General features: G+C 37.2%; 1 protein-coding gene across 1 annotated transcript; it reads left to right on the top strand.

Moving 5' to 3' along the window:
• Positions 1-3,161: 3,161 nt before the first annotated feature.
• Positions 3,162-14,558, top strand: LOC120793886 (APAF1 interacting protein). The gene is made up of 8 exons (XM_040134342.1): positions 3,162-3,547; positions 8,299-8,367; positions 9,739-9,839; positions 11,363-11,411; positions 11,543-11,660; positions 12,415-12,550; positions 13,744-13,911; positions 14,070-14,558. The coding sequence occupies exons 2-8, from the start codon at positions 8,302-8,304 to the stop codon at positions 14,167-14,169; spliced, it is 738 nt and encodes a 245-aa protein (XP_039990276.1). The 5' UTR covers positions 3,162-3,547; positions 8,299-8,301; the 3' UTR covers positions 14,170-14,558.
• The last annotated feature ends 363 nt before the right edge of the window (positions 14,559-14,921 follow it).

Below are 14,921 nucleotides of genomic sequence, written 5' to 3'. Positions count from 1 at the left end.
TTAAAGCAATGAAGAATACCCACACACAGATGTCTCCTCCCCTAATATGACTCGGCTGGATCTTTTTACATCGGCTTATGACATAACTGACAAAACTTGCCCTGGACAAACGTGAAACAAAACATGGCAGGCACCCAGTTTCAAAGGTGCCTCTCCTTTTCATTTGTAGGTTATTTATGCCTCAAAGGTTTAAGGAAGAATGATGCCCGGGATTGGCCTATTCACGCCGATGTAACATGTCAGAAATTGGTCACGAATGTATCCACTTTAAAAAACTGCAAAATCGCTCATACATCTACTTGATAGTCTGTGTTAACTGTCAAAGGAACTCAAACAAGTTCATGTCTTTTGTGCCATACATGTATTACATTTCTTTAGAAAATCTGGTCATGGTTTCACCTTGATTAATGTAAAAATGGTCTAGTTTTGGGTCCAAGTGGTCTGCAGTGTTTTGTACATATCTACTATATTTGTGCATAATTTCTCAGTTACGAAAAAAAATCTGAGAAACAATGTTTTTACTCCATAAGGACTTTGGAAAATATACAATACCCACATCTAGATTTAGATGACAGTAATTCTGAGTCCAAAATCTCTTCTTCTGGTTGATTAAGTTCAAATCTTCTTTTCCTGGTTGATCAAATGCAAAAATGCATCTGCCAGGCTCCCACTCAGATAAATCTAAGATTTGACTGTCGGATATCATTTTAATTTTTGACATAAAATGCTTAATTATTAGTTTGTTCTTTTTTTTTTTCAATGTTCTTTGTAGTCTTTTTTATGCTAGCTGTTATAATTGCATTCACATTTACTCTGTTCTCTTTTATTATTTATGTCTCTACCACATTTCATGGCACACTAGTTCTCGCACTATTTTACTCTGAACAGAAAATGTTAACGTAATTATGGCCCTAGATGAAAAGTCAGGGATCATCAAAAGTCTTTAGCCTCATTGTCTGAGTACCATCACAATCTGTGCGAAATTTTGTGCCAATTCATTCAATAGATTTTGAAATATTTCACTTGATTACTGAACTTTCGACCTGCTGCTGGCGCTACATGAAAAGTCAGAAGATCACTTAAGTCATAAGGGTTCATCCTTCAACCACCCGACTGACCACCACTGCCCTCCCTGGAGCCATGTCCCTGGCCTGGTTAAAAAACAGTAATGGAGCTTTGGCAAGGAGCCATACAATTCAAGCTGAACTGCATTTCAGTAAGCATTAAAATCAGCAAATGTATGCACAGAGCAGCCCACAGAGGTAATCATGAATAGAGTGTTAGCATTAAAGACTGTGGGCCTGTTTCAACTCATTACTTAGCCTGTGTTTGTGCCACTTGTGTAGCTGGAGAATCTGGTGTCTCTTGAGTCTTACTCTGACGAGCACTCTGAGAAAAGGGAAACCCTCAGGGATATCTGCAAGACTAAAGAATGGCCAAAATGGGAACTTCTAAAGAACAATCACTGGGTTATTCAGAATTACCATTTCCCAGACTTGGAGTCTTCTCAACAGGAAACAAAGCCAAGCTGTGAGGAGTGGCTGTATGGAGCAATTGTCGACCTAACCAGGTTAGGATCCTTCAAGCTAACAGACAGCATGTTCAGACTAGATGCAGAAGTTGTTATGAAATAGACCTCTTGTACATTTATGACTGACTTTGCATATAGCACAGTATATATGCAAAACAAATATGTTTACACACATACAGCCTATAGCATGTTTATATATTAGATTTCCGTATGAGCTCGACATCAAGGTGGATTTAGGGGGAAAAAAAGGGGGGAAACGGGGCTCCGTCATTTACATTATTTAGAGGCAGACATTACGCAAAGCAATGCAGGTCAAGAAGTAATCATGTAAATGTTTATTCCAGCATGCTTTGCCCAACCATGCTCTCTTGCACTACTGGTACCACAACCCTGTGTATGGAGCACACCATAAAAGCATATGTCCTGTATGATGTTTGTTGTCCAGTTGTTGCCTTTGTATAACAGCCATTGGTTTATGCTTGTGTATCTTTGTTTAGCTTTATATTTGCGTAAATTTTCAGTCCGTGAATAAGCGTATTGAGAGGTACTGAAAACCAGAGTAATGTGACAACATACTTGGCCAAAAATCATTGGCGTTATTGACTATAAAGTTTATTCTATTTGAAATGTTGATAGGTACAACCTAGAGTCTGACGTAAAGCGGAAAGAGGATTTATCAAGTCAATGAAGAGATGCAGAATGTTGATAAAATGTATGATGTTAGATCTGATGGCATTACTGGGATTATACATTTTGAACAGAGCCTAAATGTGGAACACTGAGGATACTATGGGAGAGTAAGATAAGAGGCTGGAGTGGATTGGATTTAACATTATTATCATTTATTATCACACAGTAAGTAGCAGTACAATTAAATGCAGTTTAGCATCCGGTGGGGGATAAGGGGTAATACCTGCCAGGTACCTTGAAAAACTGTATGCACATGTACCTTGGAGAACTGGTGCTCTTTTAAAGGCAAAGGGTGTTCAGAGCGAATAGTGATTTTATTGAAAAATATAATCATTCTCACTTTACTCTTAGTGCCTAAATCGTTTACTGTACACACACACACACACACATATATATATATATATATACAAATTGTAGGCTACTCAACAGTTTGAAGGTACTACTACTTTACTTGCAAATCTGCATTTCATGCTACATCAGTACTGCACTACATTTTAATAACTATAGTTACCGTTAATGTTTACTTTTCAGATTAAGATTTTATATACAAAACCTCATATTATGAAACTGAGCAAATTGTTATGTTTTCAAATACACAAGTAGGCAACACAAATGAACTGCTTTATATACAAAAGTATATAAAGCAGTTAAAAGCTCCACCTCGACCAACTACATTTAAGTACTAACATTTTAATGCATAGGCCTTCTAATATACAGTATAACACTGACAAGGACCATTTTGCATTATGAGGACTTCACTTTTAATACTTAAATACATTTTGTTTCCATTACTTCTGGACTTTTGCTTGAGTGAACATCTGAATGGAGGAGTTGAGGATTTTTATAGTATGGTTTTTGCTCCTTTGACCTAAGTAAATGATCGCAATACCTCTCAATACCCGGACTACAGATGGCATGCCCGCATGATATGTGTAGTAAGGACAGGAGCGACACATAGCCTAGAATAGAGACAGGTTAAGAGACACGTTTCAGCCCCGGTGTAGTGTCGGGTTCTGCTTCCTCGTCAATACGTGTTTCCCTTTACCTTAACCTGAGCCTGAGCCTAACCTTACGTCTAACCCCGACCAGTCGTCTTCCCGGATGCCTTCTCTGACCCCAACCAGTCATTTCTACCTCGCCTTATCGTGACCTAACCTCAACCACGAACCCACGGGAGACGCCATCTGAAAGGGGGACAGACTTCTCCACGACGATCCTGTGGTCTGTTTGTGTGTGTCGCACGGTGATGACGCAGGGCTAGCAGCAGCGTTAGCTGTTTTTCGCATCTTAGTTTTAACAGCAGACTGATTTCACAACTTAAATAAGGTAAGTAGTTATGTCCTCCATTCATATTTTATTGCTCTTACGAGCAGGTGTGAAACTACCTCAGTCGTGCCGCAACACAACAAGCTTGCGAGCTAAACTAACCTGTTTTCAGAGTTAGTCCAACTGCTGTTAGAGCGGAGACAAGGTTAGCACCGGCTAGCTGCACAGAACTTAACTCGCGTTTTCTGACTTTTTATGAGGGAACAGCGCAGACTTTTTATGCTACAAGACTGAGACAACAGCAACTTAATGAGTGCTCACTGCTCAAATTTAAAATGACTTCGGGGTGTGACTAAATAAAACATTTTAACCATATATTCTGCCGCAGTCAACGACGTAAGCTTTATAGGTTATATTTCTATATTGGATATATTTCAATTGGGTCAACTTTTTTGTAAGACTGCCCAGTAAGGGTGAAAATAACGACTATTTTCATCATCGATTAATTCGCCTGTTAATCAGCTAATTATAACATCATAAAACAATGAAAAAAAAAAAAAATTTTTCCCAAAAAATAATTAATTAATAGGAATTTCTGTCACAGCCCAAGTATTAAAGATTGTACATGGAAATTACAGTCACGTCGTATGAAAGGATAATGACATTAAAAAGAAAAATAGAGTACAGTAAATAAATAAATACAATAAGATGTTTTTAAAAATTCTTAGAACACACGGTGACATTATCAAATGTCTTTTTTTTGTCTGACTAATGGGCCAAAACCCAAAGATGTTCAATGCATTATTATGTAAGACCAAAAAAGTAGTGAGTTCTCACATTTGAGAACCAGGACCCATCAAAAGTTTGGCATTTTTGCTTGAGAAATGACGTAAACGATTAATCGACTGTCAAAATAGTTGCAGATGAATTTTCTTTTGATAGACTAAACAATTAATCGTTGCCGCTTTGCCCATCAAAAAAAGTTAATTTCTGTAATTTTAGCTTCTTTTCTAGGGTTAAATCTAAAGCAATTTCTTCCATTGTGAGCGTGTTTGCCACATGTAACATATGGCAATTGTCTATAAAGGAGCAAGATAAACAAACGATAAAAGTTTTTATGCTTTAGTTTTAAGTGACATGTTTGCAACATTGAGCCTATTTATTGAATTGAATGGAGTTTCTTATGTCTAATCAAAGATGTCAGTTGTTCTGTGCAAGTTTGTTATAAAATGTAAAGTTTTCATTCCAACCCAACCTTCAAACTACATCAGATGATCTCACTGACAACAACATAACTTGAAATAGATCCACCTAATGAAAAAAAAGGACGTAATGCGGTCTTTTGTTGAAATTTAAATGTGCATAATTCAGTCTCGAGTGCCACTTGATTCCACATATGTGCTCTGGCGTGTATGGTATTTTCAGAGCAGCTACAGCAGAGTTTAACAGGCCTCATCTGTGTAAAACACAACGTGCTAAAACACCAATAACAAGTCATGACCAAAAAGTAAAAAGTGGCTTCTCCTTAGAGCAGTGCTCATCGGCTGTAGTCATCTTGATCTGTAGGCAATACATCTGTCGATATTTGAGGTGGAATATAAACTTTTCCATCCAGAAGTGAATGATGAAAGTGACTTTAAATATGCCATATCATACTGTTACGTTTCATATAATTCTTTTCTTTTTCACTATTTTTTTTTTTAGAGCCTCAGCTTATGATTATTTTTTATTTTAGACTCAAACAGGCTCAGATGATAAGACAGCTTTGGCATGGAATACATGAGGCACAAAGTGAAGCTGGAGTATGACATGAGTACTGTAACTTAGCTAACTAAAAAAAGAGCTGAAAAAAACTAGTGGATAAATTGATCAGTTTATCAACAGAATTTTTTAGATAATTCATTAAATGTTTTAGTCAACTTTCAAGGGAAAACAATGAAATAATGCCAAATATTTACAGATTTCAGCCTCTCAAATGAGACTTTCCACTTTTCTTTGTCATATATCATTGTAAACTGAATATTTTGTGGGTTTTGGACTTTTGGTAAAACAAAACAATACAGTTGAAAAATCCACCTTCAGCTCTGCAAAGTCGTGATTGGCATTGTTTGACAATTTTGTGACATTTCAAACATGAAACGATTAATGGACAAAATAATCAGCAGATGAATTTATAAAGAAAATGATCATTAGTAGCAGCCCTAAACTAAAACATCTATCCATATGTTTTTCCCTAGTCAAATGACATAAGATATAGGTTATATTTCAATGTCCACAATAGTCCATTTGTTTTAAGATACCCTGCCAGTCAATCTTGTTCAAAAATCTTGAATAACTTGAATCTTAACTTTTTTTTTTTTTTGGTTAAACCTGAAACAATAAACTCATTGTGAATGCCTACATGTTGGCTGTAGAGGCAAACCATTTCCTCTATGGTGAGGAGGTAAAGACAACAATGAGTCTACTGTGATTCTAAGAATTAAATACAGTATATTAAATGAATTAAAGTGTACAACCAGCAATAATCAGCAATGATCATAAAACAAAGACAGAGACGAGTTCTTCAGTACTATTTGGCCAAATAGGGTGCAGTCTCTCTCCACCACAGAGGTTTCAGAGACTGGACGCTGTCAATAGGAAAATCCTGTCTTTAAATACAGTTGTGGTCACGTAGGCACTGCATAAGTTTAGACAAACAGTTCAATAATCAGCAAGTTCAGGCCTGCATCTGTTTGCCAGAATCAGTTCGTAAAGTTCATTCAAACAACCTCGGCTCAAAAGACAGAACATCTGCCTCAGTTGACAGGACATGGCTCAACCGTTGACACAGGAAACGGAAACACACATTAAAGGAAAAGTAGAACATAATCGAATGTCACACGAACAATCTGACAATCCAACGGTTAAAAAAAAAAGCTAAAAATCTTTGGTTTAAAATCATATGAAACAGAGAAATGCAGAAAGTCCTCACGACGGAGAAACTGGAACCGATTAATGTTAAAAACTGAATTAAACTAGTAATTGATTATCAAAATAATGCTGGTCAGTATGGGAGGGTTAATTTGCCTAAATAAAAACAAATCAAATAAAGAACATGCAGTGAAATACAGTACACATGGTTACATGCATTTAGCGTGTCATATTAAAATTAAAATCATAAGAGGACAATTATTTAGCTTTTTGTCTGTTTTTTTCCATTGCGACAGGAATTTTTCATCCCAAATAGAAGAGTTGAGGTATATAGTATAATGTTACTACTGCAGATGAAGGCAGAAAATCTAAAACTTTTTACCAATTAAATAAATAACTTATAGGTACAAACGGACACTAATATTATGTCTCTTCTTCCAGTCATTTTCTGAAATTTAGCACTTTGTAGTGTTGTGAGGTCAAAAGGGACAGTGACGATTATCAGTTGCAGTAACGCTTTGCACTGCAAAATTCATCACTCCTGTAGTCTTCCATTCAGCCTTACATTCAGAATTCTAACTATGTATACTGCAGATATTTAACATAAGCTTATTCTCCTAAACTAAACCGGTCAGTGCTTACTGTAAGTTCACAAAAGCTAATTGACACTGTTTACCTGTCAGCACTGCTAGAAAGATCCCTCTAAGTGTCCATTTGTACAGCTTCCTGCAGCACAACCCAGCCCTTAAAACTGCAGATAGTCAATCACAAATATAGACTGAATGTACTGTAGGGCTGAACTATATGCAAAAAAAATCATATTGCGATATTTTTGACAGATATTGTGATTGCAATATGAGTGAAAATTTTAGTGGGAATTGTAAAATTTTTGGTTTCATTTTCACTCAAAAAATCACAGAAATGATGATAATGTGATTTGATTGATTGATTGATTGATTGATTGATTGATTGATTGATTGATTGATTGATTGATTGATTGATTGATTGATTTAGCTGGGGTCTGTACCAAACAAGCATGTTCCCTTAGATCTGGAGTGGATGTAGGCCCGGGCAATCTCTTTAGCACCTCAACGTTTCATTATAATGGTATTTAGCGACACATTTCACCTTTTATCAAAAAATTGCAGCTCCTGTCATGTGGATATTGCGCTTGGCCATATTGAGATTTTGATAATATTTCGATTAATTGTTCAACCATAATGTACAGTTAATAATAGCGTCTCTTCATCCAGGTAGCCCACAGAAAACTGTTTGAATGTGAAAGGCTCTCTGTTGTGGCTTGTTTATTTGTATTTGTGCATTTTAAAACTTCCAAAGTTTAGTAGACCTATCCTGTTTAAACTGACACACTAATCACAAACAAAATGCAAAAGAATGTTGTTTCCTTGTTTGAACTGTCTATTTAACAGGCAGTTCCAAAGATGTACACTTTTTCATTTTCTTGTATTATAAAGGTATATATCTTTTCACTTTTTTTTCCCCCTTACACGTTGTGCAATCGTTGGCATAAATAGAGATTTAAATTAAAAGTGACATATGAGATTTTTCTTTAGCAGCGTTGCCGATTTTCCCTCCCATCAAAACAAAACACAACTTCTCGCAAACTAACGTGTGGGAGGAGAAGGAAGGAGAGGAGATATTGAGGACAGTAAATCAGTCCACTAATTCTTCCTTGTCTTATTTCACCAGTTTCTGATTCCTTGTGGGAATAAATCAAGTGAGGAAATAAGACACTGACAAAATGCTGTTTTCATTGTTACTTAACAGCACTAAGCCTGTCTCATATGACACCAAAATCAATGTTATTGCAACCATTTCCCAGACATGTTCTCTTGGCATTGTCAGTTGTTGTTTAATGTGTTCAACGGTTTTTCTCACAGGAGATGTCATCCTTGTGCGGCACCAGCAACGACTTCCAAGATGCAGGTCGAGAGGTCACAGAGAGACAGGCAAGCATGACATGACAGATAAACACTTGGTGCAAGATAGTCAAAATACATTCGAACCCAGTGGGAGAAATGCCATTGTTAGACTGCAGTCAGTTGTTTGAACCTAGGTGCAGAAGGTGTGATTGCCAGAGGGAGACACTGATCCAAATGTGCATTGGTCAGGCTGCTGCTATACGATATATGGTTGTTGCAATTAATTCAACTGTCAGCATTGTTTTGGCACATCACACACATCACATCTCTTGTGATTGGGCCAGCACGAAACCGAGGCAGACACGGCTCAGACAGTTAGTAGATATATATTTCTGAATTAGACATATTCTTACAACTACGTTCAACCTAGTTGTAAGAATATGTGTACTAGAGAAGACGAGACACATCCTGTATCTGTGATTTAGGGGCTGATAGCAAATTCTCTCTCTAATGCGTGAACTCGGCAGCAACAACAAACAACACTCTCCAGCAGTCAACGATGTCAAAGATGGGGACGTTAAACTCACGTTCATCTGGGACCAGTGAATGCTGTGAATAAACCTGTGCTACACCGTATATTCGACATCACTAACAATCTATTGATCGGTGGAAGATTTATTTCAAAATAGAAAATGTTACACCTCATAATGTATTGAGTAGCACGAGGTATGGGCTGGGTCCGGATTCACTTGCCGTTCGGTCCGGACCTTGAGAAGCCATGCTGTAGAAAAGTCTGCTAAAGTGAGAAACTAAAAAGTATATTTTATGGGGTTTTAGGAAGCTTTTAACTCGTTTTTCAGTAGCTGTAATCATGTATGCAATAATAGGTTGAATATACATTTTTTTTTTTCTCAAGGTTTAGTCATTTCCTTAAATAGTAGGTACTGTGGTTTTTTAGCAAACATTTAAGGCGGGAGGATGGTGTAGGCGGAACTGACTCAAAGTAAACTACAGTGTGTGTATTCATGATAATTAAGGAACAGGTAACTCAGTGTAACAGTGTGGCTCACTGATGCGTTTTTAATAGTTTCTGGACAACAATGGAGCTCTATGGCACAGAGGAATAATCAGGCTTTGGCTGTCCAGGCAATACTTGTTAGTAGGATGGATTTATTGTCGGTTTTGTTCTTTTCAGGGGGTTTGCTGTCAATAAGAAACAATTAGTGTCTCCAAACTTGCAGTGCAATCTATGCACTGGTTATACTGAGTAACAGTTTGCCCGTTTCAGTCACAGTGGCATGGTACTGGTTCACCAATACCCCCCAAAAAATTAGCATTAACGTCACAACACACATACATTGAAGCATGTGGTTTTAAAGGTTTTTCACATTGATTAATGTAAAGAGCGTTAAACCTGCGCTGTGATAATTGGGTTGACAGTTTTTGCGTCTGTCACAGGAGAAGGAGCATCCCCGAGTACTCATCCCTGAGTTATGTCGACTTTTCTATCAGCTGGGATGGGTGACAGGGACGGGCGGCGGGATCAGTCTGAGACGAGGGTTTGTATGTAGATTAATTTCTTGCAGAACATTGTGGAGGATCAGAAATAGTACAATTTTTATACTCTTAATCACTTAATCGTGACTTAAAGGCTGCTTAGATTCCGGCTTAAAGGCCTCTAAAGGGGTTTTCATTCCACCTGAATTACATATTGACACACCTTCATTTAACTTTTCTATTTGCAAATCTTTGACAGTCATGTTAAAATGCATTTGAAAGCTCGCTGTGGAGTTTTTTTTTGTTTTTTTTTTATGAGAAAATCCTTATGCTGACAAAACTGCAGTGAGGCAGATGTGAGGTCAGTTAAATCGGTTTTGACAATGTGTGTAAATGTAGGGTGAAGATAAAAGGCCAAAATTTTGCCACAGTGAAACAGAATTCAAACTGAAGACTTTGACAGGTTATTACAAACATCTTTGAACTGTGTTGTTTTGGACGGCAGCTACAAAGAAAGCTCCAACCATTAGCAAATCCCTGCTTGAAATGGGGAATGGCAGACATTCATTTGAACCAACAGGGGAACTTGATGAAACCTCAAATGAAACCAAGTCCGATTTACTGACTGCTGCTCCGTGTAAGCTGAGATTTTATTCAGATAGAAAAACATAGTAAGAGATCATTTCCTTTCATCTGGTTAAATTATTATACTTTTTAGATTCAAATATAAAATAAGCCGTTCTAAGCTCAACTGCAGTACATTAGATATGTAGGGGATCATTCCTCGAAATGGCTGTGTTTGACAGAGGGACTACTATTTTCTAGTTGTCAGGTTTTTGTTTAATTCAAAAAAAAAAAAACGACATTTTAAGTAGTATTCTGTTACCCCAACATCATCCTCATGGCTACGTGGCTACTTGTACACTGTTTTATAAATTGGTGCTTTAATGGTTCAGCTGAGGAATCTAGAGCTCTAACACTTATTCACTTAGTCTAGATAAAAGAAGGTGGATGAAAATAGGTAATACGTGAAGCAAACCGAATAGACAGTAGTGTTTTCCGATATTTTACACAAAAAATTCAAATAAGTGTTTTTTTTTTTTTGTTTTTGTTTTTTTTTTCTTGTCCGTGCGGGTCTGAATTTTAAGTTTAGAAGCCTTTTTTTTTTTTTTCCCACAGTTGCTTTTGTTTGACTCAGAAATGACTCAGAGCCTGAGGCAGCCTCACCAAACCTTGCACTCAAAATCAATAGGCTACTCCTTTATCTGGTATGTTTGTTGCTAGATAAAAAAAAAAGTACAATGGCTTTATCCCCTACATTCTATAGGGAAATGTTTACTGTCTCAACAGTAAAATAAAAATGTAATCATTCTTCATGTCTGTTTAAAACTGCAATTCTCCATTTCTTTACTTTTCATTTCAGGCTTTTTTTCCCCCATTAGGTCTTTTGGCCATGGCCACAAAATGTAAAACTTTGATTCGCAGAATTCTCCATTACGTCATGATTAAATCCTCCAAAAACGACTGTTATTGTGCTTTACCTTGATATTAATACCTACCACGTTGTATGTTTTGTAACTCATAGAGAGCAAATCTACATCGCACCATCAGGCGTCCAGAAGGAGAGAATACAGGTGAGCGAGTTCTAGCCACAGTGTGAAACTTTGTTCTTCTTAATAGAGATGACGACTCATATTTGATTTAGCAGTATTCAGATAAGGATAAGCGTGTTAAGTTTCTGTTTTGCAATATTTGTGTTACTCAGCCAGAAGACATGTTTGTCTGTGATGTGGAGGAGAGGGACATCAGCTGTCCACCTGCCTGGAAGAACTTAAAGAAGAGCCAGTGTACACCGCTTTTTATGAATGCCTACACTATGAGAGGTGAGTCACTAGTTCAATCATACACATAACGCCCATACTAAACATCGTTTGAAGTCAGTGAGTGATAGAACTGATCAGTAATCCGAATACTACCAGTTATCTTTTTAATTAATCACTGAAGTACTCTTTCTAGTCCAATTCATGGTGCACTACAGCATAAAGAAAAACAAAATACTTTTTATATAAATACAGATGTTTGAAAGGCTGAATGGAAATGGAAAAACTGGATGCATGTTCCCGACTGTTGTGATTATGTTCATTTACGGTGGAACATCATTTTATCATCAGAAATTATGCGGTTAATAGCCATGGAAACAAAATCGTAAAATCAGTGAGTTTACAAATAGTTTCCTTCTGTTCCTCATTTTATTCAACAACTACATTTGAAACACATCTTTTCCAATACACGTGGTTTATGAAATGCGATTTTTCTTTTGATTAATTTACTCTCAAATAAAGTGTTAGATTATTTTCCACAAAATATAGGTTTTTACATTTGGAATCGGTGGTTCATTGAAATATTGCTTTTACATAAACTTCAGGAAAATTTTGATTTTTTTTTTTTAATTAATTTTTTTTTTTAATATAGAAAAAGACAAGGATACACTCATATGATACAGTTGTTTAATAAAAGCATTGCAATTAAAAATCAACATGCTTTCTTTTGTCTTGTTACAGTTGTCCTTTAGAGAAAGACAATACCAGTAGACAACACTCAGAAATCAAAATCTGCTTGTCCTTGGCTAAAATACAGGGGCACAGGCTGTTATACACACCCACTCCAAGGCTGCTGTCATGGCAACACTGCTGTATCCTGGCAAAGAGTTCAGGATAACACACCAGGAGATGATCAAGGGGATTCGTAAGGGCACCTCAGGCACCAACTATCGGTAATTAATCAAGCAGCAAGGATCAGTGAAGTCCAAAGAGGTTCCTAGCATTTTCATTTCTCAGTCAAGTGGAGCTTTGTATAGTCTTTGTTATGGAGGTATCTTGGCTTTCATAATAGAAATGTTTAATAAAGTGGTAGAGGATCAAACAGTTTGTCCAAAATTAATGTGTGGCACACCTGCCATGGAACACCTTTTACGTCCAGCATGCCTGGTATTGCAGCTGCCAGCTTTGCTGTGGAAACCAACATTGTTGGCTTATGGCCTTCATCAGGGTTAAGAAAAGCATAATCACGGTAGTTAACCATAAGAAGAGTACAATTTCATCATGCTCGGTTGGTCTTTACACATAAATCCGGACTATATGAACAGCTCTTTCTTGGCATCTCTTCGTACATAAATGTGCCCCGTCTTGTCTTATTTTCTCAACAACTGATGCAAATTACAGGCTGAAACATGTGGGTCTCTAAGAAGTTAATCTGTACAACACAGGCATTGTAGCTGGATATTTTTTTTTTTTTCTTCAGATTACCTACAAAGATGTTTCATACATTTTATTCAGTTTTATTTTTGTGCTTATAATCGGGTTCTGTGTGAAATAATTTAAAATTTCCTCAGTCTTCATTTAAGAGATTTAGTTCAGAATTTCAAATTGACTGGAAAGTCAGATAGGAATACCATTTTAAAGTTTTTACAGATTTGACAGTGAGTTAGTTACCCATTGATGCAGCTGAATAAAATGAGGAAATGTAGTTGTGCTTTTTTTCTGCTTACAGCTGGGAATAAGGCAGCCAGTCAGAAACCTGCTGGATTAGGGCAGCAACTAATAGTTATTCACATTATTCATTTTTCTGATTAATTTTAGTCCACAAAATGGCCAAAAAAAAAAAATGTGAAAAGGATCTGAGGTGACAACTTCAAATTGCTTGTTCTTTTCACCTAATAGCAGCTAATTCTCTTTTGCGTGATAAATTACTTTCCCAGTTTCAATACTAAGCCTGAATAACAGTCACTGTATTGCTTTGATTTGATTGCCTCCCAATCGGAAGAACTGTAAAGTAGACGGTGGAGTCAAGCTTTGAGAGCAGGCATGTAGAGCCTAAATCTGACAGTACTCTGATGGCTAAAGTTAATGCCTCAGATAGTTTTCAGCCTGGGTGTAATTTGTCTTTTTGTACCCTGCATACGCACAGGTATGATGAAAGTCTGGTTGTGCCCATTATTGAAAATACACCCGAGGAGAAGGATTTAAAGGACCGGATGGCTCGGGCAATGGATGAATATCCAGATTCGTGTGCAGTCCTAGTCCGTCGACATGGCGTCTATGTCTGGGGCGAGTCATGGGAAAAAGCCAAGACCATGTGAGCATTTACCTCCCAGCCCTATATTATCCTTTTTGATCCTGTTTATGACTAACAATATATTTGTGTAGGGGGAATGTGTAACAAAGAAAACGGATTTAAATTCTTTAGATTGTATTTTTCTCTTCCAAAGCTCAAAATACTGCTTCATTTTGCAGGTGCGAATGCTACGACTACTTGTTTGACATCGCTGTCCAGATGAAGCAGTGTGGACTGGACCCTTCAGCCCTCCCAGTGGAACAAGAAGGAATAGTTTGACATTTGCTTGTGCTTTTTAAAGAGACATTTGTTGCAGAAAGGTCAGTGGAGTTCAGTCAGGAGAGCAGATTGTAATCATTTGCCTTTCACGCTGGCCTGCTTCAAATTTAATGAAATTTGATGGTAAGGGCAGATTCAGGATTGAAGGAGATTGAATGCCTGTGATCCGGAAGCACCTGGCAGTACGCTGCAAAGCACTGTGGGACAGCTCACAATTGAGCAGCTGTCAAATCAGCGTCCTCAGGTTCAAATGCTTTCCTATTGAAGTTTGACGGCACTGGGAGCAAGGTATTGGAACACGTCAGGCATGAACATAGTGGGTATTTCAATTGATCTATATGGTGATTCTCTGCCTCTGCTTTAATCAATAAAAACTGATGGAATGTAAATCATGAGTCACAGAATTTTTTTAAAATTATTTTTAAGTTTTTCCCCTAACAGTAAAAAATCCCAAACTAAAGTTTTAATGTAGAAAGTTGTCGCCAACTAGTTGTCTGTAAAATGGCAAATTGGAAATCCAATTGCCATTTTACAATACACAAATTCCATTTTTGACTTGTGGTAAACAGCATAAATACAAATGGTTGTGGCCATCTGGTCAAACAAGACTTCGTTTTGTTGTGTATCGCATAAAAGGACCCTTGCTGTGTCCATGGACATCCTTTCATTCCCACTACACCATTCCAGCGCAAGCAAGTCCATTTGGTGCAGACATCGCACAATGCCAGTAGATCCTCACACAGCATGCCTTC

Source organism: Xiphias gladius, chromosome 1, assembly GCF_016859285.1.
Source record: "Xiphias gladius isolate SHS-SW01 ecotype Sanya breed wild chromosome 1, ASM1685928v1, whole genome shotgun sequence".
NCBI lineage: Eukaryota > Metazoa > Chordata > Actinopteri > Istiophoriformes > Xiphiidae > Xiphias > Xiphias gladius.
The sequence above is the reverse complement of the archived record's forward strand: the minus strand, read 5'-3'. Positions and strand labels throughout refer to the sequence as shown.

Coding starts and splice junctions, on each gene's coding strand:
- LOC120793886 (XM_040134342.1), top strand. CDS start 8,302: ATGTCATCCTTGTGCGGCACCAGCAACGACTTCCAAGATGCAGGTCGA. Junction 9,840..11,362: donor GGGATCAGTCTGAGACGAGG/GTTTGTATGTAG, acceptor TGTAACTCATAG/AGAGCAAATCTACATCGCAC. Junction 11,661..12,414: donor GAATGCCTACACTATGAGAG/GTGAGTCACTAG, acceptor GCTAAAATACAG/GGGCACAGGCTGTTATACAC.